At 41.9% G+C, this 27,919-nt stretch overlaps 1 protein-coding gene across 1 annotated transcript; it reads right to left on the minus strand.

Annotated features, from left to right (window-relative positions):
- Positions 1–341: 341 nt before the first annotated feature.
- LOC110799214 (putative FBD-associated F-box protein At5g56400) lies at positions 342–27,919 on the minus strand. The gene is made up of 3 exons (XM_056829674.1): positions 24,705–27,919; positions 1,406–1,564; positions 342–1,311 (listed from the first exon to the last, which is right to left on the minus strand). Exons 1-3 carry the CDS (start codon positions 25,599–25,601, stop codon positions 1,015–1,017), a joined length of 1,353 nt encoding a protein of 450 aa, XP_056685652.1. The 5' UTR covers positions 25,602–27,919; the 3' UTR covers positions 342–1,014.

Consider the following 27,919-nt stretch of genomic DNA (forward strand, 5'->3'; position numbering starts at 1 on the left):
CGGATTCGCGACAGAAAATCTCGTCGTTAATCAACGATTATTGACCTTTAGCGGACGGGATTTCCCGTCGTAATTGGTACAATTTCTTGTAGTGGAAGTTCCAATACTCAAACAAATGCACACACTTGGAAATCGATTCTATCATGTGTAAGTGTAAGTGAAGCTCCCTCAACCTGCTTTTTTTGTCTTACAGTAATGTCTTGGAGAATAATTATATGACTTGGGGATTAGTCATACTGTTATTAGCATTGAAACTAAAGTCAAACGGTCGCAAATAAAAGTCAAACCATCGCGTATAAAAATAAACAGAGAAATCTATGCAGAAAGGGAAATACCTAACTGGGAGAAATAATGTAACTAGTTCTGCAAAATTACATAAAACTCACAACTTTTACTACCTACCAAACAGGCTGCTATAATATCAAAGAGCAGCACCTGATGCTTAATACCAAGTATATATACACAACATATATAAACCGCATCTGACTGAACCATTTTCCTAGCAATCTCTAATTTAGTAGCAGGAACATTAAATTTTGTAACAGGGGTCCTATCTCCTAAAACAAAAGATATCATTCATTATAAACATGCACTATATGTCTATATGCACTATATTACCTACCATTAGGCCTGGTTATCGGGCGGGGCGGGTCAGGGTCGGTGCGGGTCAAAAGAGGGTCGGGTATTGAAAGGGTCATTTTTAGAGGGTCGATAATGGGCGGGTCAAAAGCGGGTCGCGGGTCAATAGCGGGTCATTATTGGGCGGGTCAATAAACGAGCAATGAAAAATGAAAAACAAAAGAGCCATGTGCAAGTACAAGTAAATACGAAGCTATGCATGTAATTTTTTGTATCATTACTATTTTTATTTTCAAAATAATTGTAGTATAAGTTTGACCCTATAATGACACTGTCCAATAAAGGCCCTGTCCAATAAGAGCTCTGCCCAATAAAAGCCCTATTAACTTGACCCTAACCCTATATCCATTGGACTACCCTGTCCAATAACCAGGTCTACCTACCATTAGTATATTTCTTAGCAATGACAACCTTTGCCTTCTGTGAGGCCCTTGGTAATCCTGATAACTGTGAAATGAACTCTTTTTCCTCTGTTGAATAAAGTTTATCCTTGTTGTTGCAGACAATAAGTAATTTCTCCAAGACGACTGCACTTTTGAGCACAAATTTCATCAGCTCAAGTAGAGCTTTACAAGGTTTCTCATATCCACGAATTATGACAGTTTTGAGTCGCCGCATCACAATTGGAGAAGAAAGCTCATACAGAAGCATATTGCAGTCACACAAAAAATCCTGACAGTAGTTACATGCAAAATTCTCTGTTATATGAAAGGTATTGGCCAACTTAAGTATTAGCTAGACAAACTTGATATACATATAGACTTACCACATCTGCAAATATAATAAGTTTCTTCAAGCGCCAAGAATTTCTCAGCAATCTACAAATGCCTAGCAGACAGCTTCCATGGCTTACAGGCCTCAAAGCTAAATCAGTCCATGGAGTTTCTCGAAAAGTCAGTTTCTCACTACCACATTTTCCCAGTTCCTAGTAAGAAGGAAAGAACATTAGAATTATTCCACTTTAGTCAAATAATAGTATGAAAAAACTATAGCAATGAACACCCAACAACAGACAGATAGAAAGCACTACTTAGATGTTGAGGTTAACTTGCTTAAATCTATCTGAGAATACAACAGAGTAATTGATATCGATAATGAAACTTGGTAAAACATTGCTCTATTCGACTACATGACGTATGGTATCCTACATAAAATGCTTTACCACAAACCATGTAATAAGACACTGAGAGTCACATAGTATCAGCTGCTTCATCCCTCAAAATGTAGCGAATTTCAGCTACTAGAAAGTGAAGAGCAATACTGTAAATTAACTACACTACCTTCTCCCTAATATCCAGAAATAAAACCTATGATTCACCCACAGTTTAACACCTTTTACAAACAAGTTGATTCACCCAGAGTAACTATCTTCTTCTTTTTTTTTTGAGAAAACAGAGAAACATCTTTTACCATACACTCTTCCACAGTTTCACCCGCCTGAGATAAATTACATTTACTAAGTGTACGGGATCATATCCAGAGAGGGCAGAACATCAATGACAGAGCAAACCCTGACACCCAGGGCACACCCAAGTCAAAGAAAGACTCTAAACCCCAAGCCAAGTATATGCAGCCCAGGCAGATCAAACCTCCCCAGATCACGTGTAAAGACACAGAGCAGAGCTAGGCAAAGCTGCATCAGTCCAAGAAGGGACCTGCAGGCTAAACGACAACGACAAGGAATAAAGTACATCGCCGTCATACACGTGGCGGCATCTGAGTAGGCCAAAGTACAGAATAGTACGCCTATAAATAGCACCCACATCATTCATGATGGGACAGATTCTTACACACGGTACTTGCTCCACCTTCTCTCTATATCCCCTCTCTAAAGACTTCTTACCTATTTGCTGACTTAGGCATCGGAGGGGGTTTCCTCGGTTAAACCCCCGAGGTTAGCTCACGTTTGCTCTGCTTGACAGGGCCAAGGCACTCCGGAACGTCCTCCCAGTTCCACACCCGGAACAAGTGGCGCTAGAAGGAGGGGACTTCCCAGACCTTGCCTCTAAAAGACCTACCCTCCCACAAAATGACTGAGTCAAGCGAACCGATAATCCAGCAGATAGAACCACCCACCTCTAGAAACAACCAGAGAATCACAAACGTACCTTTGTTCGGCATGCCTCAGAGTCTTGGTCCGCCAAGAGAGACACCACAACCCAGAGCTATGGCAACCCCCAGCCAGGGCCAGGGCATCCCAGTTCCAACCAGTGCCTCACTAGCACGGTTGGGGGCACAGTTCTCACCCGACCAGATGCGCACAGCCATAGAAGTCCTGACCTTCCTTACCCAGACAACACCGCAAGCCCAGGTCGTGAGGACAGCCCCAGAGGTTGAGGTTGAGCAGAGGAGGAAACGTCCCAGACCCCAAAACAGTCCGAACGTCTGGAGGAGGAATCTGCAGCAGGAGATGGAAGGGGCTGACAGCCAGGAATATGAGGCAGAAAGTATCACACCTAGCAGAGCTCAACCCAGAGCGAGAACCGAACAAGCACCCAGCCAGAGGCACCACTCCGGGTCAGGTATGCCAAATCCCACCCGAGCAATAGTTAAACCTGATAATTCCCCTTTCTGTGATGAGATACTCTCGGAAAAAATGGAAAAGATAAAAATGCCCACCTGCAAATATTCCGGAAAGTCAGACCCAACGAATCACCTCTCTGCCTTTGGAGGACACATGATGCTATATACCAACACAGACTCTATGTGGTGTAAGGTTTTCCCTTCCACTCTGGAGGGGATGGCACAGAGCTGGTTCGGTAAAATACCCAAGGGCACCATAACCTCTTTCCGGCAGTTAGCCATTTTGTTTCGCACCCAATATGTGGCAAACATTGCCAGAGAAAGGATGACAGGGGAGCTGATGTCAGTCATCCAAGGACCTCAGGAATCTCTGAGGGAGTACATATCCAGATTCAATATGGAGGCATCGAATATACCCAAGTTACAGCAAGAGGTAGCAGTCCTGGCGATGATGACTGGTCTGCGGGATGGAGAATTCAAGAGTTATCTGGGCAGAAAGTCATTCACAACCCTGGCAGAGGTACTGGGGAAGGCAAATGAATTCATAAAAAGTGAAGAGATTGGCAGAGCAACCTCACGACGATATGTAGCAAGTGAGAACAATTACGGTAGTCAGAGCAGAAAAGAGCCATACAAAAAAGAATACCCAGACAAAAGGGAAAATCAGCAGCCCAGAAAAGATTGGCACGGGCAGGTCAGAGGAAGGGGTAGTGAGTTCAAAACTGAAAAGCGAGGCAAATTCAACGAATACACTCCTCTAGTTGCATCCAGAACCCAGATTTTTGCTATCAGCAAGGAGGATGAGAAATGGCAGAGACCACCGAAAATGTACAACAAATACAGGGACACGAAGAAGTACTGTGATTTTCACAAGGATCATGGTCATCTCACAGAGGAATGCACTCACCTGAAAGATAACATTGAGGACTTGATCCGAAGGGGGTACCTAACACAATTTAAGGCAAAGAGCTCATACAGCAGGACCTACGAAAACAGGGATGATGAGGGTCGATTTGATAACAGGAAGACAGAGCAAAAACAGAACCACCCAGCAGAGCAGAAGAGGTCGAATGATATACTGGTCATAACAGGAGGACCAGTCTACGCTGGTACTACAGCCAGCGGTGCTAAGGCCAGTGTGAACGAATTCAAACACCAGGTTAATTACCACAACTCAGGAAAATGGCCTGCCCCTCCAAAAATCCCACAGTGCACTTTTACAGAAGATGATTGCAAGGGCATAATTTATCCCCATGATGACCCAATGGTGTTAGCTCTGGATGTGGCTAACAGAAAAGTCCATCGAATCCTGATAGACGGAGGAAGCTCTGCAAACATTCTATTCTGGCCAGCTTTCCAAGAGCTGCAGATTGAAGAGAAGCACGTAAAGCCAGTTAGCTATCCAGTAATTGGTTTCACAGGAGCAACGGTGATACCAGAAGGAATAGTTAGCTTACCTGTCCAAATTGGGCAGGGGAAAGATATCAAGGATGTCATGGTTGATTTCATGATAGTCAAGGTACCCGCAGCGTACAATGCCATTCTGGGCAGACCATTCATTCATGATGCAGGAGCAGTGGTGTCTACTTATCACCTCACCATGATGTACACAACGAATGATAACAGATCAGCTAAGGTCAGGGGAAACCAAGAGCAGGCTAAGAGATGCTACCACACAGCCCTGAAACAACCACCCAGACCCCCGCCCCTGGCAGAGGCAGACATTCCCTTGTCCAGAAAGAGAAAGAGAGCAGAGCGTAAAAAAGACGCACTACTGGACATGGAGAATTTTGAGCATCGTGAAGAAGGACTGTTAAAACCAGCCCCAGCAGAAGAAACAGAGGAGATAGAGCTGGAAGAAGGAGTAGAGGACAGAACAGTCCGAATTGGCACAGATATAGACCTTTCCCTGAGGGTAAATATCATTGATCTGTTGCGAGAGCACGCAGACATATTTGCCTTCTCTGCTGACGAAATGCCAGGGATTGACCCCAACGTCATGGTCCACAGGTTGAATGTTAACAGAGAAGTCAGACCGGTAAAACAGAAGAAGAGAACTTTTTCGACAGAGAAGAATGTAGCCATCCAGGAAGAGATCAGCAAACTGTTAGCAGCCAAATTCATAGAAGAGTGTGACTACCCGGAATGGTTGGCTAATGTCGTGATGGTAAAGAAAGCAAATGGTCAATGGAGGATGTGCGTAGACTTTACAGACCTAAACAGGGCTTGTCCAAAGGATTGTTACCCGCTGCCTAGAATAGACCAACTGGTGGATTCCACCAGCGGGCATGCCCTGCTGAGTTTCATGGATGCCTTTTCGGGCTATCACCAGATCAGTTTGTTAGAATCAGACCGGAAAAAAGCCGCCTTCATCACAGACGCCGGAGTTTACAACTACAGGGCTATGCCATTTGGCCTAAAGAACGCAGGGGCCACATACCAGAAACTGGTAGACAAAATATTTGCAGGACAAAAAGGCCGAAACGTGGAGGTGTATGTAGATGATTCCATAGTCAAGAGCAAAAAGGAGGGTGATCACATTAAGGATCTGAAGGAAACTTTTGCAACATTGAGGCAATTTGGTATGAAATTAAACCCAAAAAAATGCGTGTTCGGTGTTAAGTCTGGAAAATTTTTGGGATTCCTGGTCAGTCAAAGAGGAATTGATGCCAACCCAGAAAAAGTAGAGGCCATACTCAACCTACCAGAACCAAGAAACATACGAGACATCCAGAGGTTGACTGGGAAAATGGCAGCACTCACCAGGTTCATCAGCAAGTCCGCAGACAAGTCTCTCCCCTTTTTCCAGGTGCTAAAGGGAAACAAAACATTTAAGTGGGGAGAGGAGCAAGAGAAAGCATTCAAGGAGGTGAAGAACCATTTGAAAAGCCTCCCAACCATAGCCAGACCAGAAGTGGGGGACATATTACAGCTATACATCTCTGCCTCCAAGAAAACTGTAGCAGCAGCTCTGGTAGTCGAGAAGGATAAAATCCAGCAGCCAGTCTACTTTGTCAGCCACATCCTCAACCCAGCAGAACAGAGGTACCCCCTGATTGAAAAAATGGCCTTCGCCATCATGATAGCTGCCAGGAAATTGAAACCATACTTTGACGCGCATAAAGTGCAAGTGTTGACTAATCAGCCTTTAGAGAAGTCATTGCAGAGGCTAGATACCTCTGGTAGACTCCTGAAATGGGCAGTGGAACTCTCAGAATATGACATCGAGTACAAACCCAGAACCGCCATAAAAGCACAGGCACTGGCAGATTTCATTGCAGAGGCATCATACGAGGAGGAGGAAGAACCATTGGGGACTTGGCAGATCTCAGTAGACGGCTCCGCCGCAGTCACAGGGTCGGGCGCAGGTATCATAATGGTGTCACCAGAAGGCAACATTTTCGAATATGCTATAAAATTTAAATTCAAAGCTTCAAATAACGAAGCAGAGTATGAGGCGGCAATCGCAGGAATCCAGATGTGCAAAGCAGCAGATGCTAAGAAAATAGTGCTCAAAACCGATTCACAGCTGGTGGCCAGCCAATATAGAGGCGAATATGAAGCCAGAGAACCGTCTATGCAGAGGTACTTGGCCTTGATGAAAGAAGCAGTAGCGCAGCTAGAAAGCTTTGAGATTCAACTGGTTCCCAGGGCAGAAAACAGTCAAGCAGACGCCCTATCTAAGTTAGCAAGTTCGACATTACAGGACTTGGAAAGAACAGTGATGGTAGAGGTCCAGGAAGAAAAGAGCATTGACAAAAAGCCTGTAGTCAACTTCATTGACACTGAGCCACAGTGGTATGACAGTATAGTCTCATACAAGCTGGGAAGGGGCCTTCCCACGGCAGAGCAAGAGCAGAAAAAAGTAAAACGAAATGAGCATTGGTTCGTCATTTACCAGGGTAAACTGTACAAGAAATCATTTTCGTTGCCACTGCTGAGATGCATATCAGCAGAGGAGTCGCAACGAGTCATTGAAGAAATACACGAGGGAATATGTGGAAACCACATAGGCGGCAGGACATTAGCCTTGAAAGCTCTCAGAGCAGGATATTATTGGCCAACCATGGTAAGTGACTCTCAAGCATATGTTAAAAAAAGCGACAAGTGCCAGAAATTCGCCTCAGTGATCAACCAACCCTCTAATGACTTACAGCCAATCATCAACCCCATACCATTCGCCCAGTGGGGAATGGATATTCTGGGACCATTCACAGCAGCAAGCGGGGGAAGAAAATTTCTGATCGTGGCAGTTGACTATTTTACTAAGTGGATCGAGGCAGAGCCCACTAAAAGCATAACAGCCAAACGGATGAAGGATTTCATCTGGAAGAACATTGTGACAAGGTTCGGCATCCCAGAAAGTTTGGTCTTCGATCATGGAACACAGTTCGACTGCACTCCTATAAAGGATTATTGCGCTGAACTAAGAATAAAATTCGCATACGCATCTGTGTGCCATCCCCAGAGCAATGGTCAGGCAGAGGCAGCAAATAAACAAATCCTGGGAGCACTGCGAAAGAAGGTAGAAGATTTTAAGGGTGCATGGGCCGACCTTATTCCAGAGATCTTATGGTCCAACAGGACCACTGAAAAAGAAGCAACAGGAGAAAGTCCTTACAAACTAGCTTTTGGGGCTGAGGCGGTCCTGCCTGTCGAAGTGGGTCTACCTAGCTTTAGAGTGCAGTACTATGAGGAAGGCACTAATGAGCAGCGTATGAGGGAAGCGTTAGATCTCTTACCAGAAGTCAGGCTGCAAGCAGAACTCAAGTTGGCAGCAAACAAAGAAAAAATGAGCAGGGCATACAACAAGAGGGTAAAGCACAGACCTATGCAAGTGGGGGATCTGGTCCTCAGAAGAACAGCTGCCACTGGAAAGGGAAAGGCAGAAGGAAAATTCTCTGCCAATTGGGAAGGACCTTACCAGATCACAAAAGAGGTAGCCCCAGGCTCATACCATCTAATGACGATGGAAGGAAGAGAATTGAAGAATAGCTGGAATGCCAACATGCTAAAGAAATACTATGTATAGACACAAGAAGTTAATACTATAACAAGGCAATAGAAGCCAGAGTAGTTCTTCACTTTTGTAATTTTCCACGCTTACAAGCATAATGAAAATTGGCCCAGCTACCTTCGGTAAGAAGAAAGTGCGTCAGGTCTCTTGGAAAAGTAAAAGGTGAACGGCTAAAACTCGTAAAAAAAAAAAAAGGGGGGGGAAACGCTACCCACGAATAACTTGGTCTGATCAACCAAGTTATTGGGTAAGTTTTTTCTCAACGAGATTTAAGCAAAAACCTTTCGAGCTTTGTCCTGGCCAAAGCCAGGTCAATTCAATAATACGCAGCCAAAGTAGGCTGGAATAAATATGAAGATACTTTTTGAGCTTTGTCCTGGCCAAAGCCAGGACAATTCAATAATACGCAGCCAAAGTAGGCTGGAATAAATATGAAGATACTTTCTGAGCTTTGTCCTGGCCAAAGCCAGGACAATTCAATAATACGCAGCCAAAGTAGGCTGGAATAAATATGAAAATACCTTTTGAGCTTTGTCCTGGCCAAAGCCAGGACAATTCAATCATACTCAGCCCAAAGTAGGCTGAAGTAAACACAAAAACACTTCTCGAGTTTTGTCCTGGCCAAAGCCAGGACAATTCAATAAGGCACAGCCAAAATAGACTGAAGCAAATGCGAAAACACTTCTCGGTTTTTGTCCCGGCCAAAGCCAGGACAACTCAACAATACACAGTCCAAAACAGGTCGAGGCGAATATAGAAATACTTTTTGAATTCGGCCCTGGCCAAAGCCAGGACAATCAAGCATGCAAAGTGGGTCAAATGGAAATATGGGGGAAACAAAACAATAAAAAAATAGCAAGCAAAAAACCACAAGGTAAAAGGCAGCATAAGCACGACGAGTTAACAAACAACGGGACCGGCGGCTATACCTCAAAAACTTATGCAATGTACAGCCCTACAAAAATGGCCACTGTTGATAAAAACTAAAACCGATAAATATTATCCCCAGAAACAAATTCTTACTCTCCACGCAGGGAGGACAAAAACAACCAGAAAAAATAAACTACGCATTGGCTGAGGTAGTGCAAGATGAACATGGGGACAGCCGCCTGTGCCATTATTGCCCAACATCATCTTCAGCATCAGACAGAGGCAATTCCCCAGGGTGAACATTTTCAACACAATGATCAGGCACCCCATCATCTTCTGGCACCGCACCGCCCGCAGCTAGAGACGCTTGCTCGGCCTCCCTCTTCTTTCTCAAAAGCTCAACATGGAGCCCAGCCAACCAAGCAGCTTCGATTGGAGACCAGTCAAGATCAGGATGCTTCTCTTGCACTATTAGCGAAGCAGCCTTCCACCCACCATCATAGCTCTGAGTGCGTAGAGCATACTGCTCATCTGACCGACGGAAGTCGCGAACGGCAGCCACAAGCTGATCTTCGATGGAGTTCTGCAGTTGGGCCATCTCATTGTCATGAGACTGCTCAACAGAGAGAAAGTCTTGCTGGAGAGCCTCAATTTTCTGCTGTCCGGTGACCAGATCAATTTGGGCCTGAGAAAAGCTAGCCTGCAGCTGATCACGCTCTTCAGTAACAAGCTTCAATTGATCATTAGCCGAAGTAAGACAGGTTGAAGATAACTCCAGATCAGCAGTGAGCTCCTCAATTCTCTTCTTTTGGGCCTCTATGTGAGCAACGTTGGCAGCAAGTCGTTTCTGGTAAACTATGAAGACTTCTGTCAACTCACGAACAGCGTTGCCACACTAAGAACACAGAAAAAGAGACAAGCATTATAAGTTGGTGCATAACAAAAAAAAAAAAAAACAAACCAATGTACCAAAGGAGAAGAGAAGTAAACCAAGTATACCTCCATGACCTTCTGGCAGGCATTCGCCCCAGGAGTATACAAACGCTCTTTGGGCAGGTCGCTGGGCAACTGCAGACCTCTTAACATCCTCAGGGCAAGCGTCCCGCCTTTCTCAGGGTAGTTCCCATATAAGCTTTCTGATTCGGACACATCCCAGCGCGGGACAAAAGTACGATCCAAAGCAGCAGGACCAGAGAAGATAGCAGCCAGCTCAGGATCGGCCTGGGGACGAATGTCGAGAAATTCTTTCTCAACGAACTCCTTATGCCGACCCGTGATATGCAGGTCAAGATCATCAGCAGCCAGATCACTTCCTTGAAGCTCGTGCTCCAAAAACTGTCGAAGAGAGCTACCAGAAGTGTTGCTACGATGGGGATCAGCCGCAGAAGGGGAGGCTCGAAGTTGCTCAGCTCCGCTATCAAACCTAGGTTGTTTCCCAGGACGCTGAACAAAAGGCGGCTCCTCAGCTTCGATATCCACAGGTTCCGACGCAGAGCCCGAACAACCTGGCTGGTCACATACCTCACCAGCCACTTCCCCAAAATCATGGCCTGCACCCTCTGTCGGAGCTTCGAGCCCAGCCTCGAAATCGGCTCGGTCACGACGAGAGCCTGACAGAGCACCACGATGGGAAGCTCCGCGAGAGGTCTGCCCTCGACGAATAGGAGTGCTCGCAGAACCAGTGTTTGTAGAGGAGACCACTCGAGACACTCTGGGAACGATCCCAGAACCGCCACCCCGACCAGAACGGCGTGTAGAACTTCTCCTGCTGCCCTCTATTTGGTCAGCCAAAATTTGATACCCATTCGCAGCAGGATCGGGGGGAGCAGCGCAGATGAAAGAACCATCAGCCCGAACACCCAATTCCTCAAGATTCAAGAATTGACGACCTAAAACAAAAAAAAAAGGAGTAAGCAAAAAAAAAAAAAAAAAAAAAAAAAAAAAAAAAAAAAAAACTCGCACAAAGAGAAAAGAAAACATGAAGTGAAAAAATAACACAGAACTAACCTTGAGGGTGAGTAGAACAAAGAAACATAGCGGACATCACGTCATTCCGCAGAACATAACTTGAATGCGGAAGCCAAACACGAGGCAACCGCCCAACCTCTTTACCAGCAGCATTTAACTTGGGCTCAGATGAAAAATGCTCAAAAGCCCTCTCCTCCAAGACAGCACCATCCAAAATCTCGACTCCCTCTAGCCGAGTCCGAGGTCTAACAAAGCCCCGAGCAACAGGAAAGTCAGCAGGGACAGCGAGCCAGTAAAACCTATCCTTCCACTCCTTTTGGCCAGTAGGCATCCCATGGCAGGTCAATCTTCCACGATTGCAATAGATGGAAAACCAGCCAATCTTGTTCCCAGTACCGCTGTTGCGCAGATGATGGACTCGCTTGCAGAGAGAAAGGGTCTCAGGAAACTCCAAAAACCGGCAGACCCAAATATAGCTGATCAAAGTACGAACAGCGAAGGGATGGAGCTGAGCTAAGCAAACGTTGAAGGCACGAAGAATCTTCACCAGGGTAGGATCCAGAGGAAAGCGCGGACCAAAATCCAGACTATAGGCATAAACGCCTATGCACCCCTCTGGTGGATGCGTAATCCGAGCATCATCGTCTGGCACGATGAGTCGATAACTGTTAGGTTATGATACATATGACATTTACATAGATCATGCGGAAACAACCATTAACCCAGGAAACATATTATTTACACATAATCATATAGCATAATTAGATGCATACTCTTTGTTGCGTGCCTTCCCTAGCTGCGCCCGAACCGAACAAGAACAAGTCTTTTAGGACTCCAAGTGTCGTCCCTCCGTAGAAAGTCCACAGCACGTCCGGATCCGCCTTAAGATTGACCAACTAGAATCGCCCTTAAGGTACTCAGAAAATTCGGCACTTTTGGGGCAAGATGGGTGTTTGAATTTTCTCTCAAAAACTCACTTTTGAATACTTTGAAACTTGTGTATAAATTATGACCCCTAGGCCTTTATTTATAGAGTTATGGGAAAAGGAATCGTAATCCTAGTAGGATGCGAATTAATTGGAATTAGAATTCTACATGAATTCTACTTAATCAATTTATCCAATAGGAATAGACATTTAATCATACACTGACTCTTGCAGATTCAGGAATCTCGCATGAGCTCAAACTCACACACACACGGCAGCCACAAGGGCTGCCCACGCATGCGAGCAGCAGCCCACGCAGCGCGGCCCACGCATGCGCGGCCTTGTGCGCGCTGGGCTGTGGCGTGCGTGCTTGCTGGGCGATGGCCTGGCTTCGTGCTGGGCCTTCGTCCGGCAGGCCTCGTCCGATGCTAATTCGTACGATACGCTTCCGATTAAATTTCCATTTCCGGAATCTATTTCCGATACGAACAATATTTAATATTTCCGATTCCGGAATTAATTTCCGTTTCGAACAAATATTTAATATTTCCGTTTCCGGAATTATTTTCCGATTCCGGTAATATTTCCGATTCTGACAATATTTCCGTTTCCGGTAATATTTCCGATTCTGGTAATATTTCCATTTTCCAACAATATTTTCCGATACGTACCATGTTTCCGTTTCCGGCAACATCTACGACTTGGGTAATATTCATATTTCCGATACGATCCATATTTCCGTTTCCGGCAATATCATCGTTTCCGGAGTATTCATTTCTTGCCTGTGACGATCTTAGCTCCCACTGAAACCAAGATCCGTCGGTTCCGAATATTCATAGATGGAGTATTTAATGCTATTAAATACTTGATCCGTTTACGTACTATTTGTGTGACCCTACGGGTTCAGTCAAGAGTAAGCTGTGGATTAATATCATTAATTCCACTTGAACTGAAGCGGCCTCTAGCTAGGCATTCAGCTCACTTGATCTCACTGAATTATTAACTTGTTAATTAATACTGAACCGCATTTATTAGACTTTAACATAGAATGCATACTTGGACCAAGGGCATTATTTCCTTCAGTCTCCCACTTGTCCTTAGGGACAAGTGTGCATTTCCTAATTCCTTTGTCGCTCGATGCTTGCTCTTGAACATAAGGTAAGAGTTGTCATCCTTATTATGTCCAGAGGTGTTCCTCGGTTTCAGAGTTCAACTGATCAAATAAACAGATAATCATAGCCTATGATTCATCCGAGCACGGCCATGCATTTCACAGTTTCTAGCTCTCCGAGTGGCCTTGTACAACTTTTAAGCATCTCATCCCGATTTATGGGAGGACAATCCCAATCTTGCGATCTTGAGATTAGACTTCGTTTGATAGGTGATTACCTGAGCGTTGCCTTTATAGCCTCCTTTTACGGTGCGACGGTTGGTCAACGTCAAAGCAACCAGTTCTCAAACAAGTAATCTCAAATCACTCAGGTATTGAGGATTTAGTGTCTAATAATTTAATGAAATTTACTTATGACAGACTTTCATCTCTTACAGTAAAGTTTCATAGGTCTTGTCCGATACTAGTCTTCCCAAAGTAAGTATCTATGCAAATGATTATGACATTGCCATGTCCACATAGTTCAAGAAACAGAACTACTAGTCATCTTGCATTCTAATCGTCTAACGTTTTCTATGCGTCCAATTTTATAGAAAACTCCGACTAGGGACCATTTTCAACCTTTGACATTCAAGTTCACTTGATAGACATTTCTTAGTCACAGGACTGGTCCTGACAGTCTATCTTGAATATATCGTCAAGTTGAAGGGACTCATCATTTAATAAACCACAAATTAAATGGAAAAATGAATTCCTTTCATTTATTGTGAATGATTAACCAATAATGTTTTACAAAGATTTAAACTCTAAAACTTTAAAACATTAAACAGAGACATCAAAGCCATTCTCCAATATGCTTGATTCCCATAGCTGCAGTGTGCGAGTTGTGCTTCGCTTGCGGCAGAGGTTTAGTTAATGGATCTGATATGTTGTCATCAGTTCCAATTTTGCTTATCTCGACTTCTTTTCTTTCAACGAACTCTCGTAGAAGGTGAAATCTACGAAGTACATGCTTGACTATCTGGTGGTGTCTAGGCTCTTTTGCCTGTGCAATAGCTCCGTTATTATCACAATACAGGGCTATTGGTCCTTTAATGGAGGGGACTACACCAAGTTCTCCTATGAACTTCCTTAGCCATATAGCTTCCTTTGCTGCTTCATGTGCAGCAATGTACTCCGCTTCAGTTGTAGAATCCGCAATGGTGCTTTGCTTAGCACTTTTCCAGCTTACTGCTCCTCCGTTGAGGCAGAAGACAAACCCAGACTGTGATCTGAAATCATCTTTGTCGGTTTGGAAACTTGCGTCCGTATAGCCTTTAACAATTAATTCATCATCTCCACCATAGACCAGGAAGTCATCTTTGTGCCTTTTTAGGTACTTCAGAATGTTCTTGGCAGCAGTCCAATGCGCCTCTCCTGGGTCTGACTGGTATCTGCTCGTAGCACTGAGTGCGTACGCAACATCCGGGCGTGTACATATCATAGCATACATTATTGAACCAATCAATGATGCATATGGAATCCCATTCATTCGTCTACGCTCATCAAGTGTTTTTGGGCACTGAGTCTTGCTTAGAGTCATTCCATGAGACATGGGTAGGTAGCCTCGCTTGGAGTCCGCCATCTTGAACCTATCAAGCACCTTATTGATATAAGTGCTTTGACTAAGTCCAATCATCTTTTTAGATCTATCTCTGTAAATCTTGATGCCCAATATGTACTGTGCTTCCCCTAGATCCTTCATCGAAAAACATTTCCCAAGCCAAATCTTGACAGAGTTCAACATAGGAATGTCATTTCCGATAAGCAATATGTCGTCGACATATAATACTAGGAAAGCAATTTTGCTCCCACTGACCTTCTTGTATACACAAGATTCGTCCGCGTTCTTGATGAAACCAAAGTCACTGACTGCTTCATCAAAACGTATATTCCAGCTCCTGGATGCCTGCTTCAATCCGTAGATTGACTTCTTTAGCTTGCATACCTTTTTAGCATTCTTTGGATCCTCAAAACCTTCAGGCTGTGTCATAAACACAGTTTATGTTAAAACGCCGTTTAAGAAAGCAGTTTTGACATCCATCTGCCATATTTCGTAATCGTAATATGCAGCGATTGCTAACATTATTCGAATAGACTTTAGCATTGCAACTGGTGAAAAGGTTTCATCGTAATCCACACCGTGGACTTGCCTGTAACCTTTTGCAACCAATCTAGCTTTGAAAACTTCAAGTTTCCCATCCTTGTCCTTTTTCAGTTTGAAAACCCATTTGCTTCCAATGGCTTGGTAGCCATCTGGCAAATCGACCAAATCCCATACTTGGTTTTCAGACATGGAGTCTAATTCAGATTGCATGGCTTCTTGCCACTGCTTGGAGCTAGGGCTCGTCATAGCTTGCTTGTAAGTCGCAGGTTCATCACTTTCAAGTAATAGAACGTCATAGCTCTCGTTCGTCAAAATACCTAAGTACCTTTCCGGTTGAGATCTATATCTTTGCGATCTACGCGGGGTAACATTTCTAGATTGACCATGATTCTCACCAGATTCTTCTAAAGATCTCTGAGTTTCATCCTGAATGTCATCTTGAGCATTCTCTAGAGTTTGTTGTTCGACTCGAATTTCTTCGAGGTCTACTTTTCTCCCACTTGTCATTTTGGAAATGTGATCTTTCTCCAAAAAGACACCATCTCGAGCAACAAACACTTTGTTCTCAGATGTATTGTAGAAGTAATACCCCTTTGTTTCCTTTGGATAGCCCACAAGGATACATTTGTCAGATTTTGGATGAAGTTTGTCTGAAATTAATCGTTTGACGTATACTTCACATCCCCAAATCTTAAGAAAAGACACATTTGGAGGCTTTCCAAACCATAATTCGTATGGAGTCTTTTCGACAGCTTTAGACGGAGCTCTATTTATAGTGAGTGCAGCTGTATTTAGTGCATGTCCCCAAAATTCTAATGGAAGTTCGGCCTGACCCATCATTGACCTGACCATGTCTAGCAAGGTTCTGTTCCTCCGTTCTGACACACCGTTCCATTGTGGTGTTCCAGGAGGAGTCAATTCTGATAGAATTCCACATTCTTTCAGATGGTCATCAAATTCATAGCTCAGATATTCACCGCCTCTATCAGACCGCAGTGCCTTGATCTTCTTGCCTAATTGATTCTCTACTTCACTCTGAAATTCCTTGAATTTGTCAAAGGATTCAGACTTATGCTTCATTAGGTAGACATAACCATACCTACTGAAGTCATCAGTGAAAGTGATAAAGTAGCTGAAACCACCTCTAGCATTTGTACTCATTGGTCCACATACATCTGTATGGATTAAACCCAATAGTTCATTTGCTCTTTCTCCAACTTTAGAGAAAGGTTGCTTTGTCATTTTGCCAAGTAAACATGATTCGCATTTACCATAATCCTCTAAGTCAAATGGTTCTAGAATTCCTTCCCTTTGAAGTCTTTCTAAGCGTTTCAAGTTTATATGGCCTAATCGACAATGCCACAGATAGGTGAGATCTGAATCATCCTTTTTGGCCTTTTTGGTATTTATGTTATATACTTGTTTGTCGTGATCTAATAAATAAAGTCCATTGACTAATCTAGCAGATCCATAAAACATCTCTTTAAAATAAAACGAACAACTATTGTCTTTTATTATAAAGGAAAATCCCTTAGCATCTAAGCAAGAAACTGAAATGATGTTTTTAGTAAGACTTGGAACATGGAAACATTCTTCCAGTTCCAAAACTAGCCCGGAGGGCAACGACAAATAGTAAGTTCCTACGGCTAATGCAGCAATCCGTGCTCCATTTCCCACTCGTAGGTCGACTTCTCCCTTGCTTAACTTTCTACTTCTTCTTAGTCCCTGTGGATTGGAACATAAGTGTGAGCCACAACCTGTATCTAATACCCAAGAAGTTGAATTAGCAAGTATACAGTCTATAACGAAAATACCTGAAGATGGAACGACTGTTCCGTTCTTCTGATCTTCCTTTAGCTTTGGACATTCTCTTTTGTAATGGCCTATTCCATCACAATAAAGACAGCTTGATGTGGACTTGTCCTGCTTTGATTTAGCATTGCCCTTGGACTTTCCACCTTTCTTGAATGGTCTCTTTCTAGCCTTGAGTAAATCCTTGGCTTCACAGTCCAGTACTATTTCAGCCTTTCTGACAAGGTGAATAAATTCTGCAACTGTTTCTTCTCTTGGTTCACTTAGGTATTGTTGCTTGAAGCGACCAAACCCACTGTGTAGTGAATTGAGCAAGACAGAGACTGCCATCCTTTCGCTTATTGGTGTTCCTAGTAGACTTAGGCGATCAAAATATGAACACATAAGATCCACATGGAACCTCAGTGGGACGCCTACCCTCTGTTTAGTGCGAAGGAGCTGAACATGTGTTTCTTGGACCTCCATCCTATAACACCTGTTGGGAGAACTAACCTTTAGTCCAGACATTGATTCAATCAACTCATGGACGTTCAGGTCCCTGTCCTCCGTACTTCCACGACAGATATCCCTCAGATTCTTGATGAGCGTAAAAGGTTCATAGGCTACAAACCTTCTAGCCCAATCATCAGGGATATTGTTCAGCATGAGACTCATAACCTTTTTGAGATCCGCATCCCAGGCGTAAAATCTCTCAGGGGTCATGTCTCTGGCATAGTAGCTTGGCATGGGATGTGATAGTACATACTCAAGTCCATTGAGTTTGACTATTTCAACTAGCTTAGCTTCCCATTCAAGAAAATTTGTCAGGTTCAGCTTGACCATAAGCTCAGAACCCATGATGATGTTTTGATTGTTGTTTGCCATATTAAAAACTACAATTGAAAAGAATAAACAAATAAATAACCATTCACAGTTTCTCTTAATAAACTTAAATTCTAGCATTCATGCATAATTCAATGTTTATTAAGCATTTTATTCAAGTTATGTGTTCCGGCAGGTGTGAATAAAATGATTCCAAGATCCTAAAATCATTGAAGAACTAAGCACAGTTTGTCGACTTAATCCTAGAACATCTTAGGTAAGCAAAAGCCTTTTGCTAATAGTCTAGAAACTATTCTTGGTTGATAGGTACGTCTAAGAACTTATTAGGTAAACCTATCGAATTTGCCACGACATAAAAGGACTCCTTACTTATATCGTTGAGTTTCACCAAAACTAACATGTACTCACAATTATTTGTGTACCTTGCCCCTTTAGGACCAATAAGTAACACCTCGCTGAGCGAAAACTATTACTAGATTGATGTAAAGGATATCCAAGCAAGTGTATATTTTGGCATGGCACCTTTTAACTCAATTTTTAAGTTTGGAACTTAAGGCTCTTACTATGTTGGTTAGATTTTAAGTGAACTAAAATCCTTAATCATACAACATAATCAAGCTTTTGATCTCATGCATTTTAAGACATATTTAAAGCAATAAATAACTTAAAACATGCATAAGATATTTGTGATCTAGTATGGCCCGACTTCATCTTGAAGCTTTGACTTCAAAGTCCGTCTTGAAAATCTCCGTGGGAGGCACCATTTTCTTCAAATAGGATAAGTTATAACTAATTACAACTATTTGATGGTACGCAGACCATATTTGAATTGAAAAACAACTTTGGTACTTTAGACCAATTACATTCAAATTAATGGTACGCAGACCATATTTTCTATCCTATTTGGGCCATACTAGTCACTTCATAACCTGCAAAACAGTACATATACAATATATACCATTCACCCATTCATTATCATGAATGGCCCACATAGCTGGTTAGTTAAACACATTATGCATCACGTAAACATTTGCAGCAATTAATCAAGGGCACCAATAATCTACCAATTATTCAGTCCTTATTAATTCTAATCGAGTTGTTTTAACCTTAAGGATTTGTAGACCTAATCAAGAGTTTATGACTAAAAAGCACTCCCACTCAAACCAATAAATTCATATGCTTTACTAATTTTAAACATAAAATTGTATTTCTAGTCTAACCGGAAACATACAAATTTAATTAAAATTTAAAGCTCATATAAATTTATAATTGAATCCAAAAAATTTAATTTAATTTCAGTCGCATTTAAATTAATTCATGATTTTAATTTTAGTAAAATAATTAGAATAAATTCCATTTATTATAATTATAATATTCAAAATTAAAATCCAAGAAATTAATTCAAATTATTAATTTTAAAATTAATTAAAATTACGTGAACTGAAATTTTCAAATTAAACATTCAAAAACGATCTAATCGAAACGCAAACACCCTACGCGTTGCACGCCCATGGGCCGTACGCACACAGCCATTGCTGGCCATGTGCGCGCAGCCCATGCGCTCGTCGCATAGCTGCTGCTGTCCTATCCGCAAGCCTCCGCACAGCGCCCACCGCACGCGAGCTATCGCTCGCAGCGCGCGCGCGTTACCGCGCTCGCTGGTGCGCGAGATCGCTCGCTGGTGCGCGCGAGCCATCGCTCGCTGGGGCGCTGCATCGCTCGCTGGTGCGCGCGAGCCATCGCTCGCTGGTGCGCGCGAGCCATCGCTCGCTGGCGCGCGAGATCGCTCGCTGCGCGCGCGCGAGCCATCGCTCGCTGGTGCGCGACATCGCTCGCTGGGCGGGCGACGTCGCGCGCTGTGCGCGCGAGTGATGCTGTGCGCAGCGCTCGTGGCACGCGAGCTTGCGCTCGCTGCGCACGAGGTTGCGCGCTGTTGTGCGAGGCAGCGCGCGCTGTGGCGCAGCTCGCTTGCTGCCCACACGCGACTGCCTTGGCTCGCCTCTCGCCCATGCCCATCCGTTCATTGCTCGTGGCACACGACACAAGGCAGGGCTGCTGCCTTGTGCTCGTGCACTATGCCCTTGCTCATTGCATTCGTGCCGCACGGGCGACGAGCTCCCTTGCTCGTCGTCGCATGCCCGCATTATACAACACCCCTTAAGGGTAACACGAAGCGTCCATTGCTTCGTGCGTGCAAGTTATTTGAACGAATCGCATAAAAATTTAAAATTTATATTTAAAATTAATGACAAATTAATAAATATTATTAATTTCATAATTTTAGGGCGAAAAATCGAAAATTTATTATCCAATTGATTTCCGATTGATATGGATTCAAGTCTAGGTCATAAAAATTTAAAATTTATCGTAAATTTACAATTTTTATGGTGGTTTTTAATCATAGGTTTCTAATTAAATTACAATTAATTATGAAAATCAAATTAATTCTAAATTATTCTAATTTTCAACAAATTAATCATAATTACAAATTAGATTGCATAATTAACAAGACTAGGCATTCAAACTTGTTAAACATATGCAGTAGGTCAATCAAAAATTCAAGATTTATCAACAGGAATCGCAAATATTTAATTTAACATCTTAAATTTACGAAATTTTGCATCCGAAAAACTAAAACCTTCGAAAAGTCATAGTTAGGCTTCGAATTTGAGAATTCTGGGTTCGGCAGAAAAATACTATTTTTGTCAAAATTTTAGAATGCCTTTTACATGCGGAATTGACACAAAAATCACTCAATTCGGATGAGTAATGAAGAAACTGCCGAAAAACTGCGTACATATAAACGCAATTTGCAATTAATTAACAATTACGAAAATTAATCACCCCTTTTAATTCTTGCAAATTTGTAATATTTAACCATGTTCATGCAATTTAGATTATGAAAATAATAAGGGGCTCGTGATACCACTGTTAGGTTATGATACATATGACATTTACATAGATCATGCGGAAACAACCATTAACCCAGGAAACATATTATTTACACATAATCATATAGCATAATTAGATGCATACTCTTTGTTGCGTGCCTTCCCTAGCTGCGCCCGAACCGAACAAGAACAAGTCTTTTAGGACTCCAAGTGTCGTCCCTCCGTAGAAAGTCCACAGCACGTCCGGATCCGCCTTAAGATTGACCAACTAGAATCGCCCTTAAGGTACTCAGAAAATTCGGCACTTTTGGGGCAAGATGGGTGTTTGAATTTTCTCTCAAAAACTCACTTTTGAATACTTTGAAACTTGTGTATAAATTATGACCCCTAGGCCTTTATTTATAGAGTTATGGGAAAAGGAATCGTAATCCTAGTAGGATGCGAATTAATTGGAATTAGAATTCTACATGAATTCTACTTAATCAATTTATCCAATAGGAATAGACATTTAATCATACACTGACTCTTGCAGATTCAGGAATCTCGCATGAGCTCAAACTCACACACACACGGCAGCCACAAGGGCTGCCCACGCATGCGAGCAGCAGCCCACGCAGCGCGGCCCACGCATGCGCGGCCTTGTGCGCGCTGGGCTGTGGCGTGCGTGCTTGCTGGGCGATGGCCTGGCTTCGTGCTGGGCCTTCGTCCGGCAGGCCTCGTCCGATGCTAATTCGTACGATACGCTTCCGATTAAATTTCCATTTCCGGAATCTATTTCCGATACGAACAATATTTAATATTTCCGATTCCGGAATTAATTTCCGTTTCGAACAAATATTTAATATTTCCGTTTCCGGAATTATTTTCCGATTCCGGTAATATTTCCGATTCTGACAATATTTCCGTTTCCGGTAATATTTCCGATTCTGGTAATATTTCCATTTTCCAACAATATTTTCCGATACGTACCATGTTTCCGTTTCCGGCAACATCTACGACTTGGGTAATATTCATATTTCCGATACGATCCATATTTCCGTTTCCGGCAATATCATCGTTTCCGGAGTATTCATTTCTTGCCTGTGACGATCTTAGCTCCCACTGAAACCAAGATCCGTCGGTTCCGAATATTCATAGATGGAGTATTTAATGCTATTAAATACTTGATCCGTTTACGTACTATTTGTGTGACCCTACGGGTTCAGTCAAGAGTAAGCTGTGGATTAATATCATTAATTCCACTTGAACTGAAGCGGCCTCTAGCTAGGCATTCAGCTCACTTGATCTCACTGAATTATTAACTTGTTAATTAATACTGAACCGCATTTATTAGACTTTAACATAGAATGCATACTTGGACCAAGGGCATTATTTCCTTCAATAACCATCAGGCAGACCATAAAACTCTTTACCAACAACAGCGTGATTCTCTTTTCGCGCATCATCAGTCCACTTAGTGTTCAGCTTCGCGTGTAAGGGACCAAAAGCAGAGGCTTCAGAAAGGTAGGGTGTCGAATCCCCAGGAACGACATTCTCTTCCACGTAGTTGGGAAAAGGCCTCATCTCATTCACCTGGGCCAAAATATCCTCCCCACCAGCTTGCCCACCCACGGAAATAGTGACATGGTTGGCCATCATAGAACGAAAAATAGATTCCCGGCGTCTGTAAACACGCAAAGACAGTTCAGACTCATTAGCTCCAGCAAGCTGTTCAAAATCATCTAACCAGGCCTGTTCAGACAGAGGCTGAACATCAAGCCCTGGGGGGACATTGGACGGCGGATTTATCCTAACTATCCGCGACAGATAATCATGGCGCATCTCCCTAAGAGTTTGACGTAAAGATGGGGACAGGTCGGCCGTAGAGTCAGGACACCCAGAATCACCCGCATCTGGGGGGGGCGGCTCCTCCCCAGAGGATTCATCGTCAGAGGACAAAGGAATCACAACAGGCACAGAGCGAGACAAAACATCATGCATTGATTTGGTTCTGTGCTCAGCAGAAGCCCGAGTCTCCTCATCAGAAGATAAAGAGACAGAGGAGGGAGAAGAGGTAACATAAGAAGCAGAGGAAACGCTTTTAGCGCCCGAGCTACTAAGGTTTTGGCTATCAGATGCATCAGACATTATGAACTGAAAGTCACAGGACAAGGGAAAAGGGCACAAAAGTAAATAACAAAAAAAAAAAAAAAAAAAAAAAGAAGGGGAAAAGCTACTCAACAATGGCGGAAGTTCAAAAACGACTTAACAATGGCGAAAAATACCAGAAATTGAAACCCCAAAGACACTAAAATCAAGCGAACAACAAACAAAGGTCATGCAAAAGAATCGAAAAAACAGCAAAAAATAGAAACTTACCGGAAAAAGAAGATAGAGTTAGAATCAAAAGAAACACAGCAACGAAAACCTCCCTTCGCGAAATGGAAAACGAAAACACGAGGGGCAAATGACCACCACAAGCAACAAGAACACTAGCAATCGACCGGAAAAGTGACGGCAAACACAAAAATGTGCGAAAGATCGAATTTTGAGAAGACTTCTGCAAATAACAAGCAACGGAAAATGAGAGCACTCGAGTGTTTTTCTCAGAAACACCAAGGAGAGAGAAGGTAAGAAATGAAGATGAAGAAGGAAGGAAGTTACCTTTTCTCTTTAAAAGCCAAAGAAGAACGGCTGGGAAGCGAGCAACGATACAGTTGCACAAGCAGGATGAAGGACACGTGTAGACCTCAATACAACCAAACTTAATCATGATGAAGGACGGTCCAGATTGAGCGACGATTCCAATCGACTCTTCGGATGGGCAACGCGTGGCACGAGGAAAAACCGGTTAAAATCCCCAAAGATTTCTTACCATTCAGAAAGCCCGCCCAAAAAAAAAAAAAAAAAAAAAAAAAAAAAAAAAAAAAAAAATAGATCTACTCTGGAGGGACTGGTAGGAAGAAAATACACAGCCAGGACAAAAGCAAAAAACCAACAAAACAAGCATTGCAGCCCCAAAGAGTCCAGATCAAGGACAGAAGAGCAGACCTGACTTAAAAGGTCAGCTCTACTCTTGAGGGACTAGTTGTACGGGGTCATATCCAGATCAAGGACAGAAGAGCAGACCTGACTTAAAAGGTCAGCTCTACTCTTGAGGGACTAGTTGTACGGGGTCATATCCAGATCAAGGACAGAAGAGCAGACCTGACTTAAAAGGTCAGCTCTACTCTTGAGGGACTAGTTGTACGGGATCATATCCAGAGAGGGCAGAACATCAATGACAGAGCAAACCCTGACACCCAGGGCACACCCAAGTCAAAGAAAGACTCTAAACCCCAAGCCAAGTATATGCAGCCCAGGCAGATCAAACCTCCCCAGATCACGTGTAAAGACACAGAGCAGAGCTAGGCAAAGCTGCATCAGTCCAAGAAGGGACCTGCAGGCTAAACGACAACGACAAGGAATAAAGTACATCGCCGTCATACACGTGGCGGCATCTGAGTAGGCCAAAGTACAGAATAGTACGCCTATAAATAGCACCCACATCATTCATGATGGGACAGATTCTTACACACGGTACTTGCTCCACCTTCTCTCTATATTCCCTCTCTAAAGACTTCTTACCTATTTGCTGACTTAGGCATCGGAGGGGGTTTCCTCGGTTAAACCCCCGAGGTTAGCTCACGTTTGCTCTGCTTGACAGGGCCAAGGCACTCCGGAACGTCCTCCCAGTTCCACACCCGGAACACTAAGTTACTAACATTCAAGATCGAATAACGATATAATTCAAACAACTAGATTTTTGTATCCTGCAAAAGATTATATACGATTGTAATTCAATAAATAATATAGGTAACAGATATCTTTTCATCCTAACAGCGCGGTTAACTGTACAAGACACCAAGTTGGAAGTATGAGGCAATGAGGTACAAGGAAGTAGAAATAAACCAAAAGTACAGGGTTCTTCACAAGATAGAACAAGGAAGCAGAAACTCACCAAATAAGCTTTATCTCCCAATTGGAAAATCTTAGCATTTAGAAACTTCTCGAGCAATATTTTAAAATAATCAAAATTGTCGCGAGACAAACAACACTCGTTGATTTTTGCTTCACGAACAGATGAAACATCAATCACATCCAGAAGTTCCAAACATACTTCATTGATATGCAATATCTTCAAGTTAGGGCAATTAAGCGAAAAACGTTCGTGGTAACGACTCCTATGCGAGCCATCCGGCATTTTTGTTTTCAAGCAAAGATCAAGCTCCAACTTCTCAATGCTCGGTGCATCAAAATCCAGGGCCTGTAACTCAAAAGGATACTTAATAACCAACTCCTGTAAACAAGGGATTCCAGATAACAGAGTTTTGATCCTCTCATTACTCTCACGCACAAAAGTAAGTTCCAATTTCTTAAGTGAACCCATATGAATCTGAGTACAATGAGTGATGCCGAGGAACACATTAGTAAGATGAAGCGAAACAATGAATTGATTTCTCCAAACAATACCAGGGACAGAAAAACTATAGTACCCATCATAATAATGAATACCCAATACCTTGGTCTTTTTTTTTAAACGAAAAGTAATCAACTTCATCAACTCTTCTTCTAAAGGTCCAAATTTCTCCCTAATCACAACCTTATCAATTGTGGGACTTTTGTGGTACTTCATCACCTTGTTGATAAACCGACCACCCAGTTTGAAATCATATTCAATATTATGAAGCAATGTCCAGAGTTTACCAAATCGGCGAAGTAAGACAGTTCTAACAGCATCTCTAATTGGCAAAAAAGATAGAATGTGGACAAGTAATTCATCTGGCAATTCACTTAACCTATCAATGCAATTGCCCTGTTTATCACAAATTCCATGCTTCTTTGACCTGAAATTCATGATTTTTCAAGTATAAATCTACCCAGAAATTGAATTGGAAACTTAAAATCAGCCTCAAATCATATTGGGAGCAGTAATTGGATACGGAGTATATAAATTACTTCCAACAAATTGGAAAAGAAAAAGGGCGAGACTTACTTTGTAAATAAAGCGAAGTAAAAGGATTTTGGACTTTTGGGTAAATAAAGCGATCGGAACAAAGCTGCCGAGGTTTTTACTACTCCCTCCTTTTTAATGCTTGCAAGTTGCAACGTGTTAGATCAAAATACTTGTCAAAGCAATTACTAGTTGACCGTAATTTTTTGTTTGGTTTTTTGGCAAATTTGTCAAAAATGACCTTTTATAACTCAAATTTTGCGAGAAAGTACCTTATATAATTTTTTTTGTGAAAACACACCTTAAAGTAATTTTTTTGTGAGAAAGGACCTAAGGGAAGTTTCCGGCATTGACTGAGCTTTTCCGGCCACTGACTTGCACGTGTGGCTTACCTTGGCTAAAGACACTGATTTTCCCGACTCTTGAATTTTCAAACTTGATTTTATTTCGGTTTTTTTTTTTTAACTTTAGGTTTTAAAGCTTAGAATTTTAGAGGAAAATTTGGTGTTATTAGTAAAATAAAGTCACACGTGCTTCTCACGTGCAAGTCAATGGCCGGAAAAACTTAGTCAATGCCGGAAATTTACTTTTGGTTGTTTTTCGCAAAAAAATATTACATTAATGTGTAATTTCACAAAAATAATTTTATATAAGGTGTTATTTTACAAAAAAAATTATATTAGATCCTTCCTCGCAAAATTTGGGTTATAAAAGGTCATTTTTAACAAATTTGCCTTATTTTTTTAGTTTGGTCGTAACTATAAGCAATTAAATATTACTAAAAGTTTTAAAACAAATTAATCAGGTTGAATGAATCAATTTTGGATTGAATTTAGTTGGGATAAAACTTTACGGAGCAGTTCGAATTATGAATTTATCGGGTCAAATCAGACCAAACACAAATTAAATTTTGGGATTATTTATATTAGTGTAGACCCTATATCAATAGTTTTTTCTAGCACCCTTTTTACAGACATAGAGACTTTTATTGCTCATATAGTACTATAATAAATTAAACACCAAAATTTTTAGACATATTAACCATTTTTAAATCATAGAATCCTTATGTTTTTAAAAGTGAATTGGAATTTAAAATCACATTATGCAAGCATAAATTGTAACAAGGACACCAATTTGATATTTTTTTTCCATAATTATCCTAATAAACGTGGCAAAACAAATTAAAAATAAATTGTTGACCTTTTGTTAAGAATTATCCTAAATTTTGTGACTTATTCTGGCCAAAATCAATTGTCTCAAATCATGTACTCTATATATATTTTTTTTTACCCTTATGGCTAATCCGAATTCGGGGCGAGTTCTGGGTGGTTAGGTTTCAGTTCCCTCCCAATTGTTGTTGCGGGGGATCGAACACGGGTTCTCCCTACCAAGTTCAGCCCCAATCACCACTGAACCAACAAGCAATTGGTATCATGTACTCTATAATGAGTTGTATCAAAGTCATACTCCGTATGTTTTATCAGGTTGAGTGATATCGATTCCGTGTTGACTTTAGGTGGAATAAAAATTTATTTCAAATTATGGATTTATCGGGTCAAAACATACCAAACACAAATCTAATTTTGTGACTCTTTCAGTCTGGGTAGGTTTTTTACCTCTCTATTTTAACCGGAGGTTGGCTAAATTAAGATGAATATATAAGTAAAGAGCATATCCCTTTTAAAAGAAAAAAAAGTGAATTGACAAATACTTCATCCGTTTTAAAATAGTTGCTAACACTTTTGTTATTCACATAATCTACTTTGTTTAATTTTGATGATCTATATATACTTTAGGAAAAAAGTATTCATGTGGGATCTTGTTAGATTCGTGTTAATGTATATTTTGTTAAAATCAATTTTTTATAATTTTTACTTATCGATAATTAAAGATATTAATGGTTCAAGTTATGTATTGGCAAGCGTGAAAAGAAAAGTGTTGCAACTAAAAAGAAACGGAGTAAATATATTATTATTGTCAACCAAATATATTAAAATAGATAAGGTTTAGCTCAAGTTGCGCTGTATAAATATGAAGATGGAAACGCATGAAAACATCATCCAATCTCCACAAATCACTCCGATCCAATTTGCAAATTGAAAACATAACCATCTTCTTAAACTTTGTTATTCTCCAAACTTTCTTAATTAATTAGTCGTTATGTCAACGGCCGATATTAGGTACGATGACCAAGAAGTGAGAAAAAGATTGGGCGAAAATCC

This window comes from Spinacia oleracea, chromosome 1 (genome assembly GCF_020520425.1).
Source record: "Spinacia oleracea cultivar Varoflay chromosome 1, BTI_SOV_V1, whole genome shotgun sequence".
In the NCBI taxonomy this organism is placed as follows: Eukaryota; Viridiplantae; Streptophyta; class Magnoliopsida; order Caryophyllales; family Amaranthaceae; genus Spinacia; species Spinacia oleracea.